Source organism: Antrostomus carolinensis, unplaced genomic scaffold (genome assembly GCF_000700745.2).
Source record: "Antrostomus carolinensis isolate BGI_N321 unplaced genomic scaffold, ASM70074v2 scaffold30005, whole genome shotgun sequence".
In the NCBI taxonomy this organism is placed as follows: Eukaryota; Metazoa; Chordata; class Aves; order Caprimulgiformes; family Caprimulgidae; genus Antrostomus; species Antrostomus carolinensis.
The window spans coordinates 22,502-46,020 of record NW_010316195.1 but is presented as its reverse complement, the minus strand read 5'-3'; the positions used below and the strand labels follow the sequence as shown (position 1 = coordinate 46,020).

The 23,519-nt window shown below is 47.4% G+C and overlaps 1 protein-coding gene across 1 annotated transcript in view; it reads right to left on the bottom strand.

The window, feature by feature from the left end:
- Positions 1 to 6,872: 6,872 nt before the first annotated feature.
- Positions 6,873 to 23,519, bottom strand: part of FUBP3 (far upstream element binding protein 3) — a 32,686-nt gene continuing 16,039 nt past the window's right edge. The window contains exons 9-18 of the mRNA XM_029085012.1: positions 22,190 to 22,294; positions 21,702 to 21,804; positions 20,929 to 21,029; positions 19,511 to 19,652; positions 14,612 to 14,772; positions 13,706 to 13,779; positions 13,134 to 13,210; positions 9,141 to 9,212; positions 8,290 to 8,417; positions 6,873 to 7,119 (exon numbers count right to left, since the gene is read on the bottom strand). Coding sequence (XP_028940845.1) covers positions 7,111 to 7,119; positions 8,290 to 8,417; positions 9,141 to 9,212; positions 13,134 to 13,210; positions 13,706 to 13,779; positions 14,612 to 14,772; positions 19,511 to 19,652; positions 20,929 to 21,029; positions 21,702 to 21,804; positions 22,190 to 22,294 — 972 coding nt within the window. The 3' untranslated portion in view covers positions 6,873 to 7,110. The remainder of the gene's footprint in view (positions 7,120 to 8,289; positions 8,418 to 9,140; positions 9,213 to 13,133; positions 13,211 to 13,705; positions 13,780 to 14,611; positions 14,773 to 19,510; positions 19,653 to 20,928; positions 21,030 to 21,701; positions 21,805 to 22,189; positions 22,295 to 23,519) is intronic.

The window sequence follows — 23,519 nt, the reverse complement described above, 5'->3', positions numbered from 1 at the left end:
CCCCGCCCGCCGCAGCAGTTGGCAGCACTCGGTTATGGGAATGTGCCCAAATGTTACCTGTGCCCGGGGACGCTCCCACTGCCACCGCAGCAGGAGGTGTGGGGGGGACCAGGCGATGCCTGGAGAGAGCCTGGGCTGGGGGGTCTGGTGGGCTGGCTGCCCCTCGCCCCATCATGGGGTCCCTCACCAGCCCCTGTTGTCTCCTCATAAGGTGAGACCCCCCTGTACCTCCATCTGCCCCGCTGGGGCCCGCAGAGCACCCTTGCCCCAACACCTGGGGTGTTTCCACATGTGCCAATGGGGCCACGGCTGGCCTGGGACACCCAGGAGGGGTTCCCATGGGTGCACCCCTCGCTCTGAGGCAGCCCCCAGCATCCCCCCTCCCAGTGCCAACACAGGGAACACATGGGTGGGTGCGGCAGAGTATGTGCTGCCACCTCCCCAGGGGCAAAAAGGAGGAGAGTGGCTGTCCCCAGCATGCCACATCCATGGGATGGAGCTAACAGACCCTCATCCCCCTCCAAACCACACGCAGCTTGTCTGTCCCTGCTCTCCTCTGAGGGGGCACAGAGCAGCAGGGAGGGTTTGAGGTGCCCCTGAGCAGTGCCAGCCCCTCGGCGGGGGGCCACACGCCCCGGGTTTGGTGCAGTGAAGCCATGAACCTCCCGACGAGCGCTCGGGCACAGAGCGCTGCAGCCCCTCGGAACCAGGCAGGCTGATTGCACTGCTTGGAGGAGCTTTCGGCATTATTCGCCTCCATTTCACTCTGCGGGAGGCCACGGAGCCGAGCAGAGATGCTGAGTGCTCTCCGCTCTTGCTCTCTTTCTTGCCTTTTTTTTTCCCTTCCTTTTTTAAAGTAGTATTTCCAGGATTATTTTGGCGAGGGGGTCACTGAGCACAAAAGCAAATGGGGGATGAAAAAACATAACCTTCTAGGCTGTGTCCGATGCTTCGCGGGGCTCAGGAGGCCTTGAGATGAAACGTGATTGTGGCAAATCACGGTGATAACTCCACGGTGCTGTGGCTCAATGAGTGGGGCCAGTGGCACGAGGAGGCTGGATGCAGCGCCCACCGAGGCAGCCCCAGCACCACGGAGCTCTCACTGAGCTGCTGGGAAACACTGAGTGTAAAACAGCCTCGTGGTGGCTTTTCTGCCCAAGACCCAATGTGTTGGCTGGGGGTGAACGAGACACTGAGGGGGTTCAAGCTCCTCAAAGTGGCCAGGTGCTCCCACGGGTCCTGGTGAGGCCGGGGCCAGGCTATGGGGCCAGGCACAGGCCCTGCTTGCTTGCCCTCATCTCTGCACCCAGGCTGGATGCCAAAGGTGCTCCCCACTGTTAGAGGTTCCTCCCTGACAGCGAGGAGCAGGGGAGACCGAGGAGGGAATTTGGATTGCAGAAGCAGGAAAATCTCTGCACCTTTTCCTCCCCTCTGGCAGTGACCCGGGGATGGGACAGTCACATCCCACCACCACCTCTCCCACATCTTATCACCATCTCTCCCACATCCCACTATTGTTTCTCTTGCATCCCATCACCATCTTTCCCACATCCCACCACTGTTTCCCCAACATCCCACCACCACCTTTCCAGCTGCTGGACTGGGACCCACACTGGTGACTGCACTGAGACACCAGCCTGGAGAGGGCCAGCACCAGGGCAGGGTGAGCTGTCCAAGGGTAGCGTGTGTGTGTGTGAGCCCCATTGCTCCCTCCTGCCCCTCTGCTCCCTGGGAGGGTTGGGCTGGGGCCATTCTGGCTGTGCCACCCCAGCAGTTGCTGTACCCACGGGCTGGCTGCAATGGGGGGTTTGCAAGAGCCGCCTCAGGAGGTGGCAGCTGGGGCTGGGCAGGACCAGGTTCCAGGCATCCAGCCACAGCATCCCTGGACCATGGCCAGGCAGGTGACCCTGAGGAGGCAGGAGGGACAGATGAGCCCTCCTGCAGCTCCTGCCCTTTGCTGGCCCTATTCTCTCCAAAACAAACAGAGCAGCAGCTCCTGCCTCCCTGTGTAACGACTCCACAGCAGCAAAGTTTAATATTCCCCAGAGAATGGCCCAAACCAGGAGTCCCGTGGGTTGGTGGGACTCACCAGGGCACAGCTGCACAAAGGGAAGGGACCGTCTAATCCCCCGGGACTGCGGCACCTGCACCCCTGCCCGGCTGGGACTGAAGAGGAGCGAGCTGGCCACTGCACAGATCAGAGGCTTCTTGATAGCAGCCTTGAAATAGGATTTCCTCAAGTGATAAGGGGCAGGATGGGCAGATAATCTGCAGGGGCTGTTGATACCTGCCCCCACGTCAACCCCAGAGATGCTCTTTTAGGTCACCTACCTTGAACCTGGTGCCCCAGACCTGGAGGGAGGTGACAGGGAGGGACCTGGGCACCCACTGCCCCATCTTCCTCATCCCAGGGGTGGCTGATCCCTCCCTACCATCCCCCTCCATCCTCAGAACCCACTGAGGTGAGGATGGGAGCCCAGTGCCTGTCCACTCGCTGCCCTCGGCTTGGGGAGCTGTGGTTGTTTCAACTCATCTTCACATCACATAACTCCTGTTTCTGCTGATTTCCACTGTGAAAAGTTGTGGGAAATTAGCTTTCTGCCTTTTCCAGCCCTAAGAGGGCAGAGAAACGCCCCATCTGTGATGAACACCGCTGCTAAATCCACAGGAAAAAACCTCCAAACCAGCCAAATGAAGGTGAAACAGCTCCTTAGGAGGAATAAACCACCCGTGTGCTGCTTGACAGGATACAGCAGCACCTGGATCTGCACAGGAACAACTTGTCACCATGAGATCCCAGTTCCTCACCCTGTGCCACAGCCCTACAAACACCAACAGCCCCAAAAATCCCCCTGAGAGGGAGATGAACCAAGTGGGTTTGTGAGAGCAGCAGCAGCAGCGCAGGTGGGATCTCACAACCATCCATGTTGTGTCAAAAAAGCTTCACATGAAATACCACGAGCTCTCCCTCTCAGCACGCCGCCCACCACCCACCCAGCTTACTGTAAATACACTGTTGCTCTAACGCAATTAAATATTTAATACTTGGGGAAGGAAAAAAAAAGAAAAGTCCCATGCCTGCTTGTCTCTTTCAATAATCATTCTGGTTTAACTCGCAACGTCCATAATGTAGTTCATTCTCAAATCATGCAAAATTAAAGCAAGTATTTCAGACTGTCTTAAAGTCTCCCCTCTGCTCCCAAAATAGCCTTTGCCTCTTCAGGCACACCCAATATAGAGCACAGGAGAGCGTCGGGGGCAGCCTGAACCCAACCAGATGCTTTAGCGATGTGCTTTTTCAGGCTGCTGCTCAGAAACAGTTTGCAGGACTGCAATGAACTTCTACTCAGAAATAAGTCTCTGTGCCCAAAGAGCAGAGTGGGTGTCACTGAGTCACCTTGGTCCCATGGGACACAGGGCTGAGGCACCCACACCCTCCCATGAAAGATGTGTCGCTGAGTGTGACTGCAATGGATTCATGCTCGAGGAGAGGGAGGCCATCGTGTGCCTGAGCTGAGGCCCTGGGAAAGGGATGGTGCTTGAAGGAAGGAATGTGATTTGCAGAAGACAGGAAAGAGCAGGAGCCAAGGAGCCAGGGCTTGGGACATCCCGCCGGGGCACTCACCTGGGATGGCCTTTGGTTCCTCCGTCCCCAAACTCCACGCTCTGGAGGCAGAGTGTTCCCCAGACTGAAGGTCTCCTCGCAGGAGCTCCCCGCTGACTCCAGGACTGACACCAGGGCATGGCCCCACGCCGGGCACTGGTCCCTCACAAGGAGGAAAAGGCTGCACTGTCCCCACCGCCATTCACGGACCTCAAAGCCCCAAACTTCATCCATGTGCTGGCTCCTATGTGGTGCACTGTGGAACTGCCCTGCACCTTGTAGCGTCCAACGTTTCTGCCCAAGTGGCAGACGAACCCTCCCTGCTACAAAAACTGGCTTAATCCGCTTTATTTAGGGATTAAACTTGCCCAGACCTGAGCAGGAGACTCGGTTCCTCTCTTGGAGGCCACAGACTTGGCTTGAAGGCATCACAGCGGCTTCTGGGCTGCAGAACACACCTGAGCCAAGACTCGAGGAGTTGCCTGCAGACCCTGGAGTGAAACAGGAGGTGCCCTGGCAAGCCCTGGGGAGGGATTGACCATCACACCCATCCCCAGGACCCCCTGGCAGACAGAGACCAGGACAGCAGCAGGGCTGGTGTGGGGTTTGGAAGAACCCAGAGGCCACCAGCCCCTTGTGAGGTGCCAAGGTGTCTCTTCGCCTCCTGCCCTGCCCCTCTCCAGCCCATCGTGGACTCACAACAGAAAGAAGTTTAATGGCTGTGGCCCCTCCGCCCCGACCAGGCAGCAATAATGGAAAACAAATTGCTGAACTTGGGAACATTTCAAGCACTTTAATCCTTCCAGGACACCAGACTGCTGATGAAAACCCAGCTTTGCAGGCACCATCTTAATGACAGGCCAAATTTCAAAGGCTTGCAAACTATTTATTTTGTTGCTCCACCCCCTCAATAAAAGGTTGCATCAGAAAGAGATATTTCCATAATTTATAGTATGGGTATTTCACTGGGGAGACTCGCTCATCTGTACTTACAGATACATTTAAGAAAATGCATCCTCCCACAATCCTGTGCCATTTACGACTATTGGCACAATCTGTAATACTCAGTCTTCAATTAAGGGACACCTTAGGGTTCATTATCACACAATTGCTCCCTGTGAACCATGCCAAATGCTGTTTTGGCACAGAGCTTGGAAGATGAATTAGAAGGAAGTCTTCTCGGTAATGCCCACTCCCAATTCCCATCAGCAGCCTTTATGCCCTTCTCTAGCCATTTTTTCCCCCCTCTCCCCTCTTTCCAAGTGGCTTTTACTATCCCATCTTTCAATGTCTCTCTTGATTCTCTGGAGGTATATTTAGAGATGCTACATCTCCTTTTCTTCCGGCTCTCAACATGCCTCCCTGCTCCTGGCTTTGCAGATGGGATCTTTTCTCCTTCCCCCCTCCCTTCCCCCGTCTGCAAACCCCCACAGCTGACCAGGGAGAGGTGGATGGATTTATTTTAGGTTGGAAGAGCACAAAACTCACATTTTACAAGAAAGGGATCTCTGAAGTGGCTAAAGTAATCATCAAACTTGTCCTGGATACAACTAAAAGTTACTGCTCCTTAACATATCTAACAGAACAGCCAGAGCCACGTCCCTCCCCATCCCGCTCCGGGCCAGCGCTGCTCCAGCAACGCCGTTCGCAGGGAGGGCGCCGGGTGGAGGGCAAGTCCTGGATGGATTCAGCCACAAAGACAAAGTTGTGGAAGAGCAACAAGTTCAGGGGATTAAAACTAGGGGCTGCCACCTCCTCGACAAGCAATAAAACATTTATATGGCTGTAGATCCATGCCCCTCTGGCTTATAAAAAACTTCCCCTTAATAAAACCGATCTTTTTGGCCCAATTAGCTACAATTACAGCACCTTAATGTGGAAATCCCGAGCGTCACGGTGCCAAGAGATGCTTTGAGGTGACATTAATAGAGTCTCACTAGAATTAAGTCTCAAGCTGATGTACCCGGGTGACACGGCGCGAGCCCGAAGGCGAAGGATGTGGGGGTCTGGGGGCAGCCGGCTCGCTGCGCGGGGACCTCGGCAAGCGGAGAGAGAGCAAACTGAGTAAAGCAGACTGGAAATACTTCACCCACAAGACACCTTGTGGAAATTTTATTATATAGAGTGTAAAATGCAATTGTCAGTCAAATAAAAAGAACACTTTTTTTTTTTAAACACCATGCTCAACATTATCCAATTGCGTTTCTTTATAGTTAGACATTTCAAGCATAAGGAAAAATAAGGAAAGAACTCAAGAAACAGTAACTTCAGTACATTTCAAAACGGAATGTCCCGCAGGGCAAGTAAAAATGCAAGAAAAAATAGCTTCAATTCCGTTTTTTCCTTTAAAAATACATTGTTATCTGTACAAGAAACACTACAGTAAACATTGGAAATCATATTATCCCTTTTATTAAATCAAAATTATTTAGCGCATACCGTGGTTAATACTAGATTCATTTATTTCTCTAGGTAATTTGACAAATATTAGATAAGAAAATATTTAAAAGAAATGAAAAAGCAAAAAACACCTTGGAATTAAAAAATAGTTACTACCTTTTATATGGTTTTATGTTCCACAGTGTTTGTTAAAGGTACTAATAGCGGATTCATTTTAATATTAAAAATAACAGTATTTATATTTCTGAGAGCATAGAGGAAAGTTTTTTCTTTTTTTTTGTTTCTGTTTTTTCTTTTTTCTTTTTTTTTTTTTTAAACAAGCTTGGAGGTCTTAGATACATAAATGCAACTAGCAATGGAGACATGAAAAAATGTATTGCTAAAAAAATTAACACGTTTTTATATTACCCCTTTAGACTCTAGAAATTATACAAACCCTACAAAATGCCCCCCCCGCCCGTAACTTGTCTGACAGCAAAACAGTAACTGTCTTAATACAGAATTCACATAATTAATTACAATACATATCATAGTTCAGTTTTTTTTAAAAATGCAATAAAATCAAAGACAGCCAAGATACAAGAAATTAGAAGTAAAACATTTAATGAATTTACATATTTAAGAATATTTAAATACTGTTTAAAAAAAAAATTGTTTTTTTTTTTTTCTTTTTAGGATTTGTTACATACCACCTAAGACTTCCAAGCCACTCTGTCTGTTGCAACAGAAAAAGATCGAAAATTAAAAGGAAAAAAAAAACCACACAAAAAAACCCACATGTTGAAATGTCACAGCTCTGGGGTGCGTTTTGGTGCCTGTAAATTCTCTGGCTTCTCTCCAAAAAGAATCCCGGAGGTTTGTTTTGTTTTGTTTTTTACAAATTTGGAAAGAAAATTACCAGCATGTCCATAAGTTTAGTACATTACTAATTGTTCCTGATTCTTAGAAAAGTTCAGTATAGATTATCCTACAACTAGTGTTTCACAAACAAACAGAAAAGTCTTCATCAAAATGTTGCAAATCTAGAAACCTCTGTTACAAAAAGGTTTTCCTCCACAATGATTCCAAGAAAAAAACAAACAAAAAATTGCCATGAGGACCTTGTTCTACTGCTCCTAGAGAGAGAAAGGAGGGGAAAAAGAACAAGTTACTCAGCGGCAGCAAATTCTTTAGGCTGCAGAGCCCTCCTCCCCCAGCACAGACACAGACAGGCTTCTCCTTCCCCGCTCCAGCCAAGCAGGATCTATTCCTCCAACGACGCTTCAAACCGCTATGGAAGAGATCTCTGCCCCAACGCCTGCTATCCCCCAGCTCTCCTTCAGGAGTTCATGCCTCTGACCGAACAAGATCTCTCTTCTCTAGAGGGCCAGACTTTGGGAGGGGAATGAAGAGAACTCCTATTTATCACCGCTCCAGGTCACACTTGGCCAGCGCCGGCGGCAAGCGCCAGTTCCTGCACCCAGCTCGCCCCACTCGACCTCGGCGGTGCCGGGGAGCTGCAGCTGCCGCAGGACGGTGCTGGCTCCTCACACTGCCTGCATCCACACTGGCTTCTGCTCCCAGGAGCCAGGGTAAAAAACACAATTCAGTGGGGAGAAGCATCCGTCTGACCCCACCAAGGTGTACGTGTGCTCCAGAAACGCTTTTTGACAAACACTAAGACATTTGCTCTGCGAACCCGGTGCTCAGGAAAGCCATGCAGGTGTGATCAGGATAAATCCCACACAGCCCTCCCGTGGTCTGAGTGACAGGTGAGGCGAGATTTTACTTGGCAGCTGGTTAATCCAAATTATTTTCCAACAGTTCTCTGTTCCCTTTCAGGACAGGGTGATCCCTCCCCAGGTAAGCGCACAGCTCCCATCCTAGCATCAAGCTTGCAAGAGAAAAGGCAAAGCCTGCAAAGTCCTGGATTCCACAACGTGCCAGTGTTGTGCTTCCTCACCAGCCTGGCTCCATCATTCCTTTTCCTTTAATTCCCCAAAGCCACAAAACAGCCTGGGAACAGTTATAAGGAAAGGCCCCCAGGAGAAACAAACAACCTCCCAGTGTTCTCCCAAAAAACCCCTCACCCTGTACAGGGAAGTAAGACTCTGATCTTGAAACAACACATCAGGGAGCAGCAAGCAATTTCTCACTTCCGGGATCACTTCCTCAGTCACAAAATCTCTCTCTGCTTCACCATGTGAACCCAAAGCAGAGTCCCCACACCAGGGTAAGGCCAACTCCCAAGGCACCCAACTCCCCAAAGGAAAGAGCAGTGGGGTTCAGGGAATGTGAATACAGACCTGGCTGTGGGCCTGAGCCTGCCCTAGTGTCTGCCCGTAGTAGGCAGCCTGCTGTCTGTAATACTCTGCCCAAGCCATCGTGTAGTCCGGCTGGGAACTTGCCTGAGAAGCAGCACTGGCAGCGTGACCTGGAGGAAAAGAAGGGAAAAGGGAGAGATGAGCAATAGGGTAAGACCAAACCCAGGCTGAGGATCTCCTTTTGTAAATCTCAAAGAAGAGTCAGCCCCCTTCCAACAGCTGCAGACATCCGAGAGAGCGACACCAGCTATCTGCTGTTCAGCTACGGCAGGACAGGCCTCGAGCTGCGGCAAGTTGGCAGCAGCCAGAAAGCGTTAAGAGACCGTTCCCACGGCCGCAGGGACCCGGTCTCACAGCCAGCACCCCTCATCCTCAGCACGAAGGCTCCAGCAGCACCATGGCAAATGCAAATCCACAAGTCGGCATCATGCGTTTCGTAACCGAGCGGAGAAAGCCAGGCCCGTGGTTTCCCGTGTGTGCAGAGCTCTCCTACCCTCTCAACAACCCAGCTCCAGCTTTCTGAGTTTTGTTAGCATCAGTTCTTGTTGTGCACTGTGTATTCCCCAGGCAAGCCAACTGCCAGCATGGACACGAGGTCTACTGTGGAGCACGGTTCAATGCGAGCACCTCTGCCGAGGCACGGCAGCAGAGCACAACTGCAAGCTTTCAGTGGAACAACTACATGCACCATCACCAACAGGAGAGGACCACGGGGGTTTTGTAGAGAACTGGAAGCCAATAATGGCAGGGGATGGAGACACAAGTCATAGGATTAGAGTTAACTCTGTATGTAACAAGAGTTGATTCATCTCCAATAACCCTGTTTCACTCACTCTGTTTTTTGAAATACTCCTCCCATGCTTTGCTGTAATCGGGATGGCTGTTCTGCTGCTGGCTCTGTTGGCCTGTGCAAAGATGACAACAATGGGCACGTCAATATGGAACAGGTGACAGTTTCCAGCCAGTGACATCCGCCTTTCCATTAGACAGGCCCTGGATCTACCTCACTTGCCCTACTCACACTTCAGCTGCCACCTTTCTAGTGTTGGGCATCTTCACTTCAGGGAAAACTGAGGAAAAGCTCCAGTTCCTGATTTCCTCTCACCTGTGCCCTGTTCAAGGCCATTAAGCCAAGTCTCCCCCATGCTGGGACCTGCTCAAGGCAAAGTACATTTGCTGGGAGCTGCCAGGTTTGCCCGTCAACCACCCTGGGCTGTCAGTCCACTCTCATCTAGCACAGGGATGGAGGGTTCAAACTCCTGACAGAACTGAGATCTGTCACCTCAACCTCCCTCCAGTCACGGAGCTGTCATGGAAACGGACACGTTTTGAGTCATCTCACTTTGTTTTCAGGGGTTTACATCCTTCACCCCTGCTCTCACCAGCACAGCACATCTGAAGGAGCCCCATCAGGCAATGCCTGTCTGTACAATGTACCCACACATGAACCTCCACCGTATCATCTGCCCCACCACACAGCTCCAGGGCAGCCAAACTGCTACTGGCTGCAGAGTCCCTGGGGACTGAAGGAGCCGTGAGCCCAATGTGAAGCCCAGCCAGCTCCACCTGCCCTCAGCATCACCCCCACACGCACCGTGTGCAGAGGCATCCACGACACCCTCCTACCAGTCACGCCTGGCTCTGCGGTGCCATCTCCAAACTCCCGCACTGCACTAAGATAAGCGGTGCCAACACCTGCACTGAGAGACCTCACAGACCCCAAAACCTTGGTCTTCACCTACCACAGACTCCCCCTCTTTGAAGCACCAAGATTTCTTCAATCCAAGCACGTCTAAGTGCTGTTGCAGGGAGGAGTCCAGGCTGGGTGCAGAGGCAGGACACCCGCACTTCCCTCAGTCACAGCTAGAGCAACGAGCGCTCAGCCAGACGCAGGGAACAAAAACAGCCCTCAACAGAAGAGACAGAAAACTGCAGAGAGAGGCAGGCACAGCGAGAGTGCGAGTGCTGAGCACGAGCTGCTACACACAGGGACGGCAAGCAAGGACAGGAGACACGGGTGGAGGAGAGCTCTTCCCAGCCCATCCACCCGCCTGTGCTCCAGGCACAGCCCTGCCTCAACACACCAGCCAAGGGGGGCTTTGAAGTGGGGGGAGGGGGGAAAATAATACACTGCAAGTGTGAAGTGGGTGGAGGAAACAGGGCAGCAGTGTCCTGTCCAGGGGCATAAAAGCGGGTTAAAAGACTTGACCAACGCTACAAGTCAGGACCTTTTCTGGCAGAGGTCAAGGCTGCCTCAACTGTCCACCTGCTAATGCCAACAAAGGACCTCCTTCAATGCCTTTTCTTCTAGGAGAATTACAGTCCGCAGCAGGCTGAAAGGACACACAGCTAAATGCATTTCACAGCAAAATGTTTCCCTAGCCAGTTTATTTATTTAAGATGGGGGAAGTAATTAAAATCTAAATACATGTGTAGGGGGTAGGGGTCTGCCCCTCCTCCCACAAGGAGGGCACTCTCGAGCCTGTCCCTAGGAAGCCTGTTCCGAAAAGACTCCGCCGGCTCTTTGACAGCATTATCAGAGCTGCAAACAAACGGGCTGCAGCACTCGGGGAAGGGATCCTTCACAAAACTGTTTTCAAATTAAAACTTCAACTTTTAAAAGCAAGTATTTACCTAGTTTCTTACAATAATCCTGACATCCTGATGAACTCCACCTGCCCTGACTGGGTACCACTGTGATCTGCTGCAGAAGCAAGCGGTGAAGGCTGCTCAAAGAACAGCGTTATCTTGTCTGTCCTCTCTCCTTACCAAGACTGCCTTCACTGTGCCTGGCTACAAACAAGAACGTGCAAGATCCTAAGTAGACATGGAACTAGAGAGCCAACATTTTCCAGCAGGTTTAACAGCAGAAATAAAACATCTGCCCCCAAAACACAGCCTTGTGGTACTAAACTCATACAGGGGAAGGATAATGGCAAGGCAGGATGTTTCACAGGTCTTGGGAGCCACCAGGAACCTGGCAAACTCATTGCAGAGCAGTCACTGTTGGGATACAAGCTGTACTGTTGGGATACTATTGGGAATCAAGTGATTCAAAGGGTCTGTGCTCTTATACCAGGCTCCAAAGCCAGGAGGTGTGAGTGTGAGACATGACTGTGACTTGCAAGAAAGGAGATTTTTTTCCCCAGTGGCTGGCAGGCAAGATAAGAGGATGTTTCAGGAAGGTAAAGGAAAAAGATAAGTTATTAAAGTGAGTTTCTAAAGGCATCTTGCAAAGCAAATCACAATTAATATTGCATAAAAATGTATTCAAAGGCTTTATAGGAAGGTAAAAATGACATTTTTTGTAGCTTTCCCTGCTGCACTGACTGTTCTGCTTCCCAAAGCTCAGGGAAGTCCAGTGCTCCTGGGAGTGCATAGGAAAGGACTGGAATAACAGTTTTTCCTGTAAAAAAGCTAATGGGAAAATACTCTTTTTCAGTACCATATTATTCCACTCCTGTAGAATTTAGAAGTACACTAAGTTAACAATGCAGCGTTGAGGACTTTGAAATTTTATGAATTCACAATTTCATAAACATTAAAATGTGCTTAGTGTTACAGGTAACCACAAGTGCAATCACAGGCATTGCTCCTCCAATGCTTCCTCTACCTCAGGCACCTCAAAGAGTGGGAATTTATACTGGTTAATAATCTTCTTCATTGCTAAATCAGCCTCAGCACCGAAAAGCACCTGTCATTAAATCCCTTTAAAATTATCACCTCCCCGGTGGCACATAGCTTTAGTTTTCACAAGGCCAGGCCATTAAAAAACCTCCCATTTCCTGAAAGAAAATGGACATTATTGCCCATGACATGAGCTTTGAGATTACCAAACAAAATATAAATCTGCTCTGTTTAGGGCAAACCATTACTTTGGCTGTTGGACACAGGATGATGCAGTTACCAACATCATCACTGCATTTGCTACTTCAGTTACTCTGAAAAAGGGGAGTTCCCATTCCAACCTGCTGAAATTTGACTAAACAGGGTTTTAGGAAGAAGTGACACTTGGAATCTTGAAGAATAACAGCCAGCCTGGCTCAGTGCTGGTGGCTTGAAGTGGAAAGCCCAGCAGCAGGAGTGATCTGGGTTCTGTTTTTGAACTCATGACTCAGGACATGTGTGCATTGGTTTTTGGGAGTTTTTAAAATTTATTTGAAAGCTGGTTATCCCACTGGCCTCGTTCTAAGCATTTAGCACTGTGGAGGCTGAGCAGTTCTCATCAACTCCCAAAAGGAGACAAGGGGACACTACTACAGCCAGCATGGATGAACCAGGATAGGAACCCCGCTTACCCTTTCTACCATTTTCTGCATCTCCTTTCCCAGACTTTGTCAGACTGGGAGTTGAACAGTGGGAGAAGCTCATAAAGAACATTTGGGAAAAAAAAAAAAAAAGAAAAAGCAAGAACTGATAAGGTGAAGAACAAAGAGATGGGAGGGCTGACCACCAGACATGGTGTGCCTGCTGTTAGGGGGAAGTGGGGTTGGGAAGTGCTTGCCTGGAGAATCCTGGCAGAAAACAGCCTAAGGCAGCAATGATTTTGTTACAGAGGAAGAGTCAGCAAGGATGAGTTCCTACACAAAGGGAGCAGAAACAGGCAGTAAGCAGCTAAGCGCACAAAAAGTGTTAGTTTTCTATGGACTTCAGCTTATTCTGACCTCAACCACCACAGCATGCCTCCACACACCTCTGCTGCTCAGGAAATTAGTTTGCTGTTTTCACACAAGTGTTCTCGTGGGTGAACCTGTGTTTTGCAGGCATGAAGCAACAACTGCAAAGGCAACATCAACCCTTCTCCAGCCCAGGTCATAGACACTTACTTGGGACTTGCTGTCCAGGCTGCTGCCACGTCTGGTAGGTACTGCCCCAGCCCTGCGTCATGAACGCCTGAGGACCACTGCAGAGGACAAAAAGGCACGCTGAAGCAGACAATAAAATACTTAACCCCCCATACACATGAAGTTGACCACAGAAGTGAAATTGTTACTTATGGTCAGCAACTGCTGAGCAAAGAGGTGAACACAGGAACAAAAGGAAACACTGTATAGGTGTGACTGGTTGATACTGGTCTGTTCAAGAGGCCAAGATGAAGACACATCATACTGAACAGCGCTCCTCGTGCTGTATGCAGTTTAGGCTTCTTTCCATGCTTTGACTGCACTAGTGACAGGAATTTTGGAGGTGCCAATACTTACCTTGTTTATAATTCACTAGCCAAAAATCATTCCTGTAGTTAAGCTTAAAGGATTAATCTCACTTGCTTCTGAATGCTCGCTCTTTATAAGGCTCCACTTATACATCACCCCTTCAGGGCCCTCCACCCTTCTCCCAAGGCTTTTATAGCTCCCAGCCATTCCCCACAGCCCATCCATGATGAGATGGAGAAGCTTACTTTTGATGAGGTGTAGCAGGTGCTTGGCTGAACGGACTTTGACCAAATCCTCCAGGTCCACCCATGCTGGTACCCTGTCAAGGAATCCACAAATATTTAATACCAGCTCTAAGCACAGGGTGGAAGCAGTAAGAAATGGGAGAAGACAGCCTGGGGCACGTTCACTAAACCTCAGCACCTGAAAGAAGTGAGTGATTCTCCAACGAAGAAGTTCTCAGAACTGTCAGCACACTCTAGGAGCCCAGCTTCAAAAGCAACTGTGGCCAGCCCACAAAGGGGCTAACGGGACTATGGCACAGTTGGAAACTTTCCTTTGAATAGCTTAGATCCTGAGGTTGGTATCAAGCTTTCCCTTCTCAGGCAGTTCAGCATAAAAGTTGCTTTTCAACTCTACCATGCCCCAGTTCAGTATTCTCTTGACTTTCTTTTACCCAAGTCTCCCACCCCAGCCTGACATTATTAAGCTTCAATACAGCACTGCATTAAGCAGAAGATAAAGTCATCCTGGATGTACTAGAGCAAGGAGCTGAGGGTTACTTTCAGGATGATGATGCCAGGATTGCGTTATTCTTACACAGTGACACTATTGTCTTCCCTTCAAAAAATCTCCTTTGACAGCCTTCTCACACCTCTTTATTGCTGTTCTTCCCTCTCATACAGCTGTATGCTACCCATGATTATCTCAGCAGAGTCAGATCCTTCTGGGACCACAGCAAAAATTAATCCTATGGATGCTGAAGGGCCATCACAGTTCAAGACAGTTTCTAACAGGCAAATGGTTCTGAAGCTGAATAATGTAAGCACGTGTATTCTGTGCCATCCTGTAGGTCCAGGCCTACATGTACCCAAGAGTGAAAACACCATGTCTGAAAGAGACAGACTAAGGTCAACAGAGATGGAACTTACACCAACTTTCTCATCTATGAGATGTCTAGCGAGTTCAATTTGCTGAGGAACTCCTCTGATTGTGAATATTCGTACACCAGGGTCTGTGTTTGGAGGTGGGTTTCTCTGGAGCTCCACATGGGCTCCCGACTGCTGATTTATGCTCTTGATGTTCTCGCCACCTGAAGAAAAGAAAACCAAGACATAAGAAGCCATAAAAGCCTAACACTGCTCATGGAATATAGTTTCCACTACCTACTGCACGCCTCACGAGAGGTGGGCTGGGGATGGCAATAGAATAAGTGGCCACAGTACCTGAGCTCATGTTGCTCCTTTCAACTGCCTCATAAGCATCACCTGAAACTGTGAGCTATCACAATGCTTTCTGGGGTCAGGACTGATGCTGTTTTCAGAATACACACGATCCCCTTTGTGTGCACACTGCTAGGCTCCCAACAAAATGCAGCACGGTTGAGAGACACTTTGACAAACCAGATGCAAAAACCGCACTGACTAAATTCCAGTGCTTTTGAACAGCTGCTCACAATCCTCAAGAAAAGAAAGTCACCTGCAACTGGAACATGCTTTTTCTTTCTTCCATGAGGCTTTTTTTTCCATCACTAGACATTTCATTCCACTAAGGCAAAAGGCCATCAGCCACGTATCTTGTAGTTTAAAAACAAAGCTTAAGCTTTCTCACAATCACGTGCTGTTCAACAGCTTACTACCTTAAAGAAACCTCCACTTACCACACTGCAGTGTGTGCATCCCTCCACACAACCACAGTGTGCAGGATTCCAGGCAGTCTTCTGCTATTTCAGAGTTAGTTGTGCATTCAGTGAACACATCTGGCTAGTTTGCCATCTGGATACACTAGAGCACAGGAGTGCTTGGAGTGCTGCGAGCAGGATGCGGCAGGGCCAGCCAAAGTAGATCTGATTTCCTGAAGACCTGCTAGGTCCCGGTCTCTTAATGAAATTTGCTTAACAAAAGCCTCAGCCAATGTTACAATGGTTCAATTCTTCTTTTGGAAGCTCACACAACTTAGAGACCAGCTCCACTCAACTGAAGAAATTAAAGGGTGTGGGGAAGGAAAGGGTTTTAGAACTTTTAAATCACAAACCAAAAATCACCAGCCAAAAGGATATACAGCAAGCAGGAAAGAAAGGAAAGGAAACTAACCAGGGATTTTTGTTTGGTTTTAACTAAAAAGAGTGTCAGAAAAAAAAAAAATCTTCTCAATTTTGCTGGCATTTCCATCTCTATACATCCAGCACAACTTCAAAACAAACTGTGGATGTTGCAGACACTTGTTCATTTCATTGTAATGGACTCGTGACCTTTTTAACATTTTAAAGCCTTCTTGGGGAAGGGAGGAGGAAAAGTTGCCAAAGGGCAATTAACTCTTTCTAAATGAATTTTTGAAGATGCATTTAACAAAAGATAATCGTGTCACATCCCTTGGCAGACAACAGGGATTGTACTGTGCAGGCAAAAGCCAAGCCACTTAATTCCAGTTGAGCATGGGAAAGCGCTAAGACGAAGTTTGAAAACCAAGAAGATTTTTTTAATGTAATGCTTTTGTCTAATGCAGACTTGTGTGAAGCTCTGGTTTTACATACTGAGGAGAGATCTGAACCAACAGCCACTTCATCTGCTTAATGAAAACACAGGACCCTCTCAGCCAACACACTCTGGCTCATGAAGAAGTGGGAGAATTTCTTTACTGGGTGACAGAGGCATAACCACAGGTTGCGACTCGCACAGCAGATTATGTTTCTCTTTCCAAAAGGGGAATAAAATTTGAAGTAGTCTCATCAAACTAGAAGTAAGGAGAACATATGTTTCAAATAATTTCCCCACTTAGCATTCAGCACTAAGTTGGTAGCTGTTGGTGCTGTTTCCACATCAGTTCTCTCCTAGCCTGTATTTATTGCAGGATGAAGTTACTTGGCTCTCCAGGTTTGGTCAGAGGCTGCAAGCTCCTACCAGGAGTTGGTGCCCTTCTCCTCTTTACCCTTCATTCTGGTACATGCCAAGGTGCTCCCTCCCATCCAAGTTATCCCAATTCAACCTCCAGAGCATGCAAATGAAGTGACGCAGTCAACACGATGCTGCGCGGTGCCGGAAGGAGTTCATCTTCCCCCCATCATGAGGTGACCTGCTCGGCACATGGTGCCTGTCTATAGCCTCATTCAACAGCCCGCTCCATTCTTCTACCTGACGGGGGGCAGAAGTGATCCAAGAGTGGCCCCCCAGCTGGACGTGAAATCGTAAAGCAATTAATCAAATCTGCTAAAAGGCAGAGCTGACAAGAGCCAGGCCAGCCACGTTATCTGTCAATATTGCTGTATTTATCATGGAAATCCAGCGGGGGCCCAGAGAGGCCGCGGTTTGTTTCCAAGCACGGCCAAACAGAGAAAGCACTTGACATGTGTATGGTGCTCGTCTCCACCCTTCCTCCAGTCTTTCAGAAAAGAAAAGCCGCACCTACCCACCCTCTAGAGGAAAAAGCTACACACAGGATTTGCACCGAGCCCAGCACTTCTTATCAGCTCAGAAAGGATCACACTCCCAAACAGAGAACGACGTCCATGAGAAGAGGGCCCCAGATCTCTCATGTAGGGGGCAGAAACTGAGCTGAGAAATTTCCTCATCTTCCTCTTTCCCCCGCCTTCTTCAGTGGTGAAACAGAGCTGGAAGGACAGCAACAGCTACCCAGAGACATCGTACACACTACACCCAGGTGCCCAAGATACCCATTGCTTGGGTGCTAACCTCAGAGACCAAGCTACGTGTGGCCAGAGGACTTGGTCAGATTTTAATAGAAAAGGCTAACAGCCAAGTTCTGTATCACAGGTAAGAGAAGAGAGGATAAAAAACCTCCCAAACCCCCAAACAACACTTGTAAACTACTCAGAAACTAAAAGGAAGGAGCAAAGATTTTACAGTTGTTCACTATTAAGAAAATCCCACTAACATCCCCTCTCCCCTGCGCTCCCCCACAGGCAGTGGGAGAGGAAATAAGAAGAATCAGGTGTCTGGCATCAACATACAGAGAGTGTAGTACATCCATCCTGGTCCAGGCCCCAACAGCAACGCTACAGCCATCACTCACTTGACAAAAATGAAGGCTGCAATAGACTAAGAGCAAAGGCACTGTAAGAACACCGATTACAAGGTGGTATTACAAAGCTACAAGCACTCAAATCACCATACAACTAGTAATTAGTCACTCCAGAAAGCTTCTGATCTGGCCGGGTAAGAATCCCTATTTTGCTGTTGTGGAAACAAAGGTAAAAAGCTTCACTTCTCCCCCACAGCGAGCCTGTGCCAGGCCTTGCACTTGAATGCTAGGACATCCAACCCCGCTACCTGCATTTATCTTTTCAGCACACGGGGCTCTCAGTAGTCGCAAATGCTCCACTTCAGTGCACTGCTGAACAACAAGTGACCTTTTCTGATCTTTTATTAAGGATGACTAATGGATACAGCAATGAAGTTTCATTATAATTTGATTTTTCCATACATCTAACTCTCACTTGTGGGATTAAAATTTGCTTTGCTTGATCTTTTGCCCAACTGGACTGTTCAGTGAGATCAAGCACAATCGCTCTGTAATTTCTGCAGAATGGGGAGAGCAGCTGGTTTTTTCATATTGAAAAAAGTTTTCAGCTCTGTGAACAGGTTTACGGCAAAGGACAACATCTGAAAACGATGAAGACACACTGCTGACACGCCTGCGTCCCATAGCTGTGTCCCTTGTCATCCAATAAGGCAGGAGTTCAGGGTGCTTCAGGGGCCAGCTACATGGAAGGGAAGAAGTGAGATGTAGCAGGGGAAAGAGGCCATAACACGTTTCATCACGAGCTCACTCTGCTCAACAGGATGGCAGGAATCTAAATGTCACTGAAACATGGCACAATGCCCTCAAATCTCTGCCTCCTTTACCGCTGTAGCTAATTTGTTCCTATTCTATTCACCTCATCTCTGCTGAGGCTAAAAGCCAACTGTGATTACTTAAATACTAGTAAAGGCACATGTCATTCTTTCTGAAATAAGCAGATAGGAAAATTAAATACAACTCCTTCGATACGTCAGTGTATTAACCGAGAAGCATTGCAACAATTCAGAGCGACCGAGCTCTTCTATTCCTGGCTCTCATCTAAGGACAGACAGTACCCCATGTGTAACTCATGCTCTATGACAAACTGGGAGTGCTGCTGATGCTCTGGTTTCATAACTGTCTTGGGGTTGTACTGGTTCTTGAGAGGAAGGTCAGATGACTCCTTGTCCATCTCCTTAGCACGGAGATGGACAAGGAGTCATTAATTCAAGAGCTAAGACAGCCAAGGGGCCTCCATGGCAGTGACCATGCTCATCTGAGCAAGACCAGGTGCACCAGCCTGCTCTGTGACAGGCTTAGATATAGACAAATCCTGCTACTTCATTTTATTCATCAGACACTTCAGGTACGTGGCTGGAAGCAGCTACTGTTATTACCACATTCAGAGACCTTCCATTTTATCACATGGCACTCACCGAAATCCAGCACAACAAAATGACTGTTCTGCTTCTCCCTGATAAACTGTCCTTTAAACGAATTCTCTATAAAAAGAATCCACAAATGAACCTGCCTTTTCTCAGCCAGCTGCTTGTTATAACAAGCTTACTTGACAGCTCTGCATGAAGAGCCTCTCTTACATATTGTGAACAAGGGCCTGGAGAGTACAATTATGAGTGAGAGCACCACAAAGAAACAACCACAAGCGCTTATAGCTTATTCCTATGCTGCATTCACCGGCCACTAAATACCTGCAATTACAGAAAACTCCAAAGCCTCACTGTCAGGCAGCAAGAATGTGACCATCCCGAGAGGGAAAGGTTGCAAGCTCCAGTATTTAGTGTCACTGGACCCACCTTTGCCTATAACAAGACCACACTTATCGGCTGGCACCGTGTAGGTTATTTCCTGCATGCCCCCAGGTGTTCCAACACTCCAGTCTCCACGGCCACGACCTCTTCCTCGGGCAACAGCCAAACTTCCAAAGCCATCTCGTTCCTTGGAAGGCAAAAAAATTTTATCAGTGTTTTTTTTGCTGGTCCCAATGCACATTAAAAATAAAATAAAGCAATGTAAGTTAAACTGCATTATAATCAATGGCACTGAATGAAGATATTCTTGGACTTCAGTTTCACATTCAAGATTTTGAAGCACTTTAAAAGAATGCCAAGTAATGTAGGTTATAGTTGCCTTCCTGACTCAGGAAGATATTTATGTTTTTTAAATGCATGCCTTCATAGCTGCTGAAATAAACCTATAAACAAGTATCAACTACTAAAGGACTTTTTAGTTTGTGATGAGGGCTTTCCTTAGAGCAACCAATAGATCTTGGCACTGACGCACACAGAAGTTGCTTCCAAACCCTTTCAAGTGTCATTCTTTAAAGAACTTCTGGAATTACTCAGCTGAAATGCATATTTTGTAAAACTTCCAAAGGAAGCTTTTAAGTTCAAAGACACTTAAAAGGACATACCTATTTTGGGTAACTGATTTCCCCAAAAGCAAAGGCCATGGGCAGTCAGAGGCTATCATGACAGACCTCAAAATTTAAGTGGATGATTAAAAAAAATTATTAAATCAGGTATTAAAATCAGATCTCAGTGCAAGAAGAGATATAAAGACCTACCCTTGATGGAGAAGTTATGCTCAGGTACCTGGTCTGGAATGCTCTAACATCTTTACTTCTCTTAATACAAAGGGAATATACAACCTCTGTCATGAGTCTGCCCTACTACTTCACCCATCTTTGTACTTCTTTACTCTTGGGCAATACAACACGCTGGTGTCTTTCTTAGAGCACAGTGACCACATACGTGAACATTCACTGCCTCCCCTGCCTCCCACGGCCACTAGACCAGGACTGGAGTCTGAAGAGGAGGCATCACTGAGCACCACTAATGCTCTGCTGTCTGAACAGAGCCTCCAGTCACTGCCTCACGGTACTGCTGGACTCCATCCCACCACCTCACCATTTCCAAATAACTTAAGAACAACTAAACATAGGGGGTAAACATGGAGCTACAATGAGGCCTCATAATGCTACCTGAGAACAGGAGATCTTCCCATAGCTCAGTCAGCCCATATCATGTTAAAAAACCCAAATAAACAGAAAATAAACCTAAAAGTTCTGTCCTGGGCAGCAGCATGTGTGCCCTACCAGAGAGAAAATTTAACATTGCTGTTCTTCAGATGGTGGCATCCATCCACACAGCCACAAACATGCAGGCTACATTCCCATACTAATACTTTCCTCGCAAGAGTCTCCAGAACTCACCTGTGCTGTGAGAATGAGGTCACTGATGATGTGTGCTGCGTGTTGACACCTATCGGGAAGCCCCATGACCTGTGCGACTCTTTCAGAACTAATCCCATCATCTGTGAAGAGAGATGGCAAAGACTAAATTAAAAGGAGAAAACATCCACCTGCCAACAAAAGCTTCTGTCTAACATCACCATGGCCAGCAGCGTTTTCACACAACATAACTACCCCAAGAGCTACCTCTTCCCTCCACCTTCAGCCCCTCTTCCATGGACTGAAAGAAGACAAAACCCAAGCCACATTGCAGAAGGAACAACATTCAAAAGGCAGCATTTTCAAATGTCAAAAAGCCATGAAAGAGACCGATACAATTTTAAGAGGACAAAGGCAGCTTTGATAGGTGATCAGACAGCCAAGGACCCAGAGAAAGTTACTTAGAATTAATCAACTCCTGATCCCCAAAGGCTTTAATGTCCTGAAGGAGAATTCTTTAACAGGAAATAAAAGGTTTTTTGTTATTGTTATTTTGTTTATCCATATAATTACCACCCAAGACATGACTGCTGTGACACCTAATGTTTGCAAATGAGGTGTATATAATCTTACTTTCTGAAAAACAGAAAGTGTCCGAGGAAGCAGCACATCATATTTAAACATGTTTCAGAAAGAGACACATACACCTTTAAATTAGGAAAGCCTAGCTGCTGTGACCTCAGATCAGATTCACTTTAGCAATCCCAAACTGGAACACTGGTTAGAAAATAACGGCTCTCCATCCTCACACAAACCTGGTTTAAATTGAATCCTAACTCCAGCATCATTCTGAATCTTTTTGATCATTTCTCCATTTCTTCCTATCACAATTCCAACAGCAAACCTGGGCACAGAGACCTGATGGGAAAGGCAAAGCAGCATGAAAGCTCAGAGAACTAGACTGAATTACTCTGATTTTACAAGGGGATGCTCTTAACTATGAGAACAGGCCACATTAAGCAGCTCCAGGCTACAGAACCATATCCCTTAAGAAAAATAAACATGTGGCCACAAATTCCTTCCCCACTAAATGAACTCTGCACTACAAGAATGCAGCACAATTAGAAAAGTGCCATCTGGGAGTCCATGAGAACTCCCCTTCTTTGCAGCCAGACTCACTCTTCTGGCAACAGAACACAATGCATTTAAAAATAAGCTTACAGGTTACATGAGCAATTTGATGACTTCCACCCACTACCCATCCCACAGGGAGGTTAGCAGAGTAGTCGTGAAGAAAACATACCTCTATGCTGCCTCCTCCCATTCTAGAACTGAAATCATTGCGTACGCCTCGGAAGTCTGCCTGATCTTTCTCTCGGATGATCTCCAGTACCATTTCCCTCGCTTGCTACATGGGGAAAGAAGTTACAGTTAGCTTAAAATTCTTCTGCTTGCCATCTTGGTGTTAGGGCCTCAACAGTGGCTAATGGTCAGGCTTCAGGCAAAGCAATCTCCATCTGCTTGGCAGAAGCAGTATTCCTGATTTAGAATTTCTTTTACCATAGTCAATGGAGATCTGTTGTCAATGGCATCTTCCATGTCTGACAAAACCTGCCAAATGCGGAAGGTGGCAGCTTCTTGTCTGCCACTGCTTCCTTCAGTTCTTCAAAAAAGGCCCTTTAGCTTTCAAAATCTCTTTGTCATTTTTTGTTGTTTGGTTGGTTTTTAAATTAAAGGAAGGGAAGGCCCTTTCCTACTGGGTAGAACTGAAATCAATAGAGTAATCAATTGTGGTAGCACAGCAGAGAGCATGTCCACTAAGAGCTAGATAGCACGTAACAAGAGGGCAGGTAGGCAGTAGTGAGCTTACTGACACTCAGAAAAGTTAAGCCCAAGTCTGCAGCAATCCAGCAAGACATTTGTCAAGACATTAATGTTCTTCCTACCTACTTACAGCCCTCAAGGCCGCACACAAGCTTGCATGTAGTGCAGCTGGTAAAAGTGTACCTTGGAAATAAGCCAACAGGAGCCACCATTAAAAAAAAGCCTCTATGTCAAAACCAAAGCCTTTGTTTCTATATATTACCAGTCAAGCTTTTGACATTTTGGTTCTATTTCCAAGTTTGAGGGTCACTGGTGAATCTGACTCCTTTCACATTTTTACATCTTTTCCATGCCCCCATGATATTTTTTACAGAAAGAAACAACTCAAAGACATTTCAGAGATGCCAACACAGAAATAAGGGCAAGGAGAGATTTCACAGGGATTTGAGTTAAGAAACTGTTGCAGCATCCAGAGAATCCCACCAAACCTAAAGATTCATCAGACTTCTTAAGCACTTTCTGAGTGTGCTCAACTTTTCTAAGTGCCTCAAAGATCTTCCAGCCTACACAGTCTCCACAATTGCTTGGCATGGTTTATGGCACAGAAGATGTGACAACAACAAATCTTGCAAGTCAGAAGAAACCACTTGGGAAGCAGCAGCACTTAAAAGTATGATTTGGTCAAAAGTAGCAAGACTGCCATTAAATTCCTTTTTACATATCTATACCTCCACAATAAGTATAAGAATTTGGAAAAAAAAACAAAAAAACCCCAAAAAACCTCAAAACCAAACATTTAAATCTAAAAG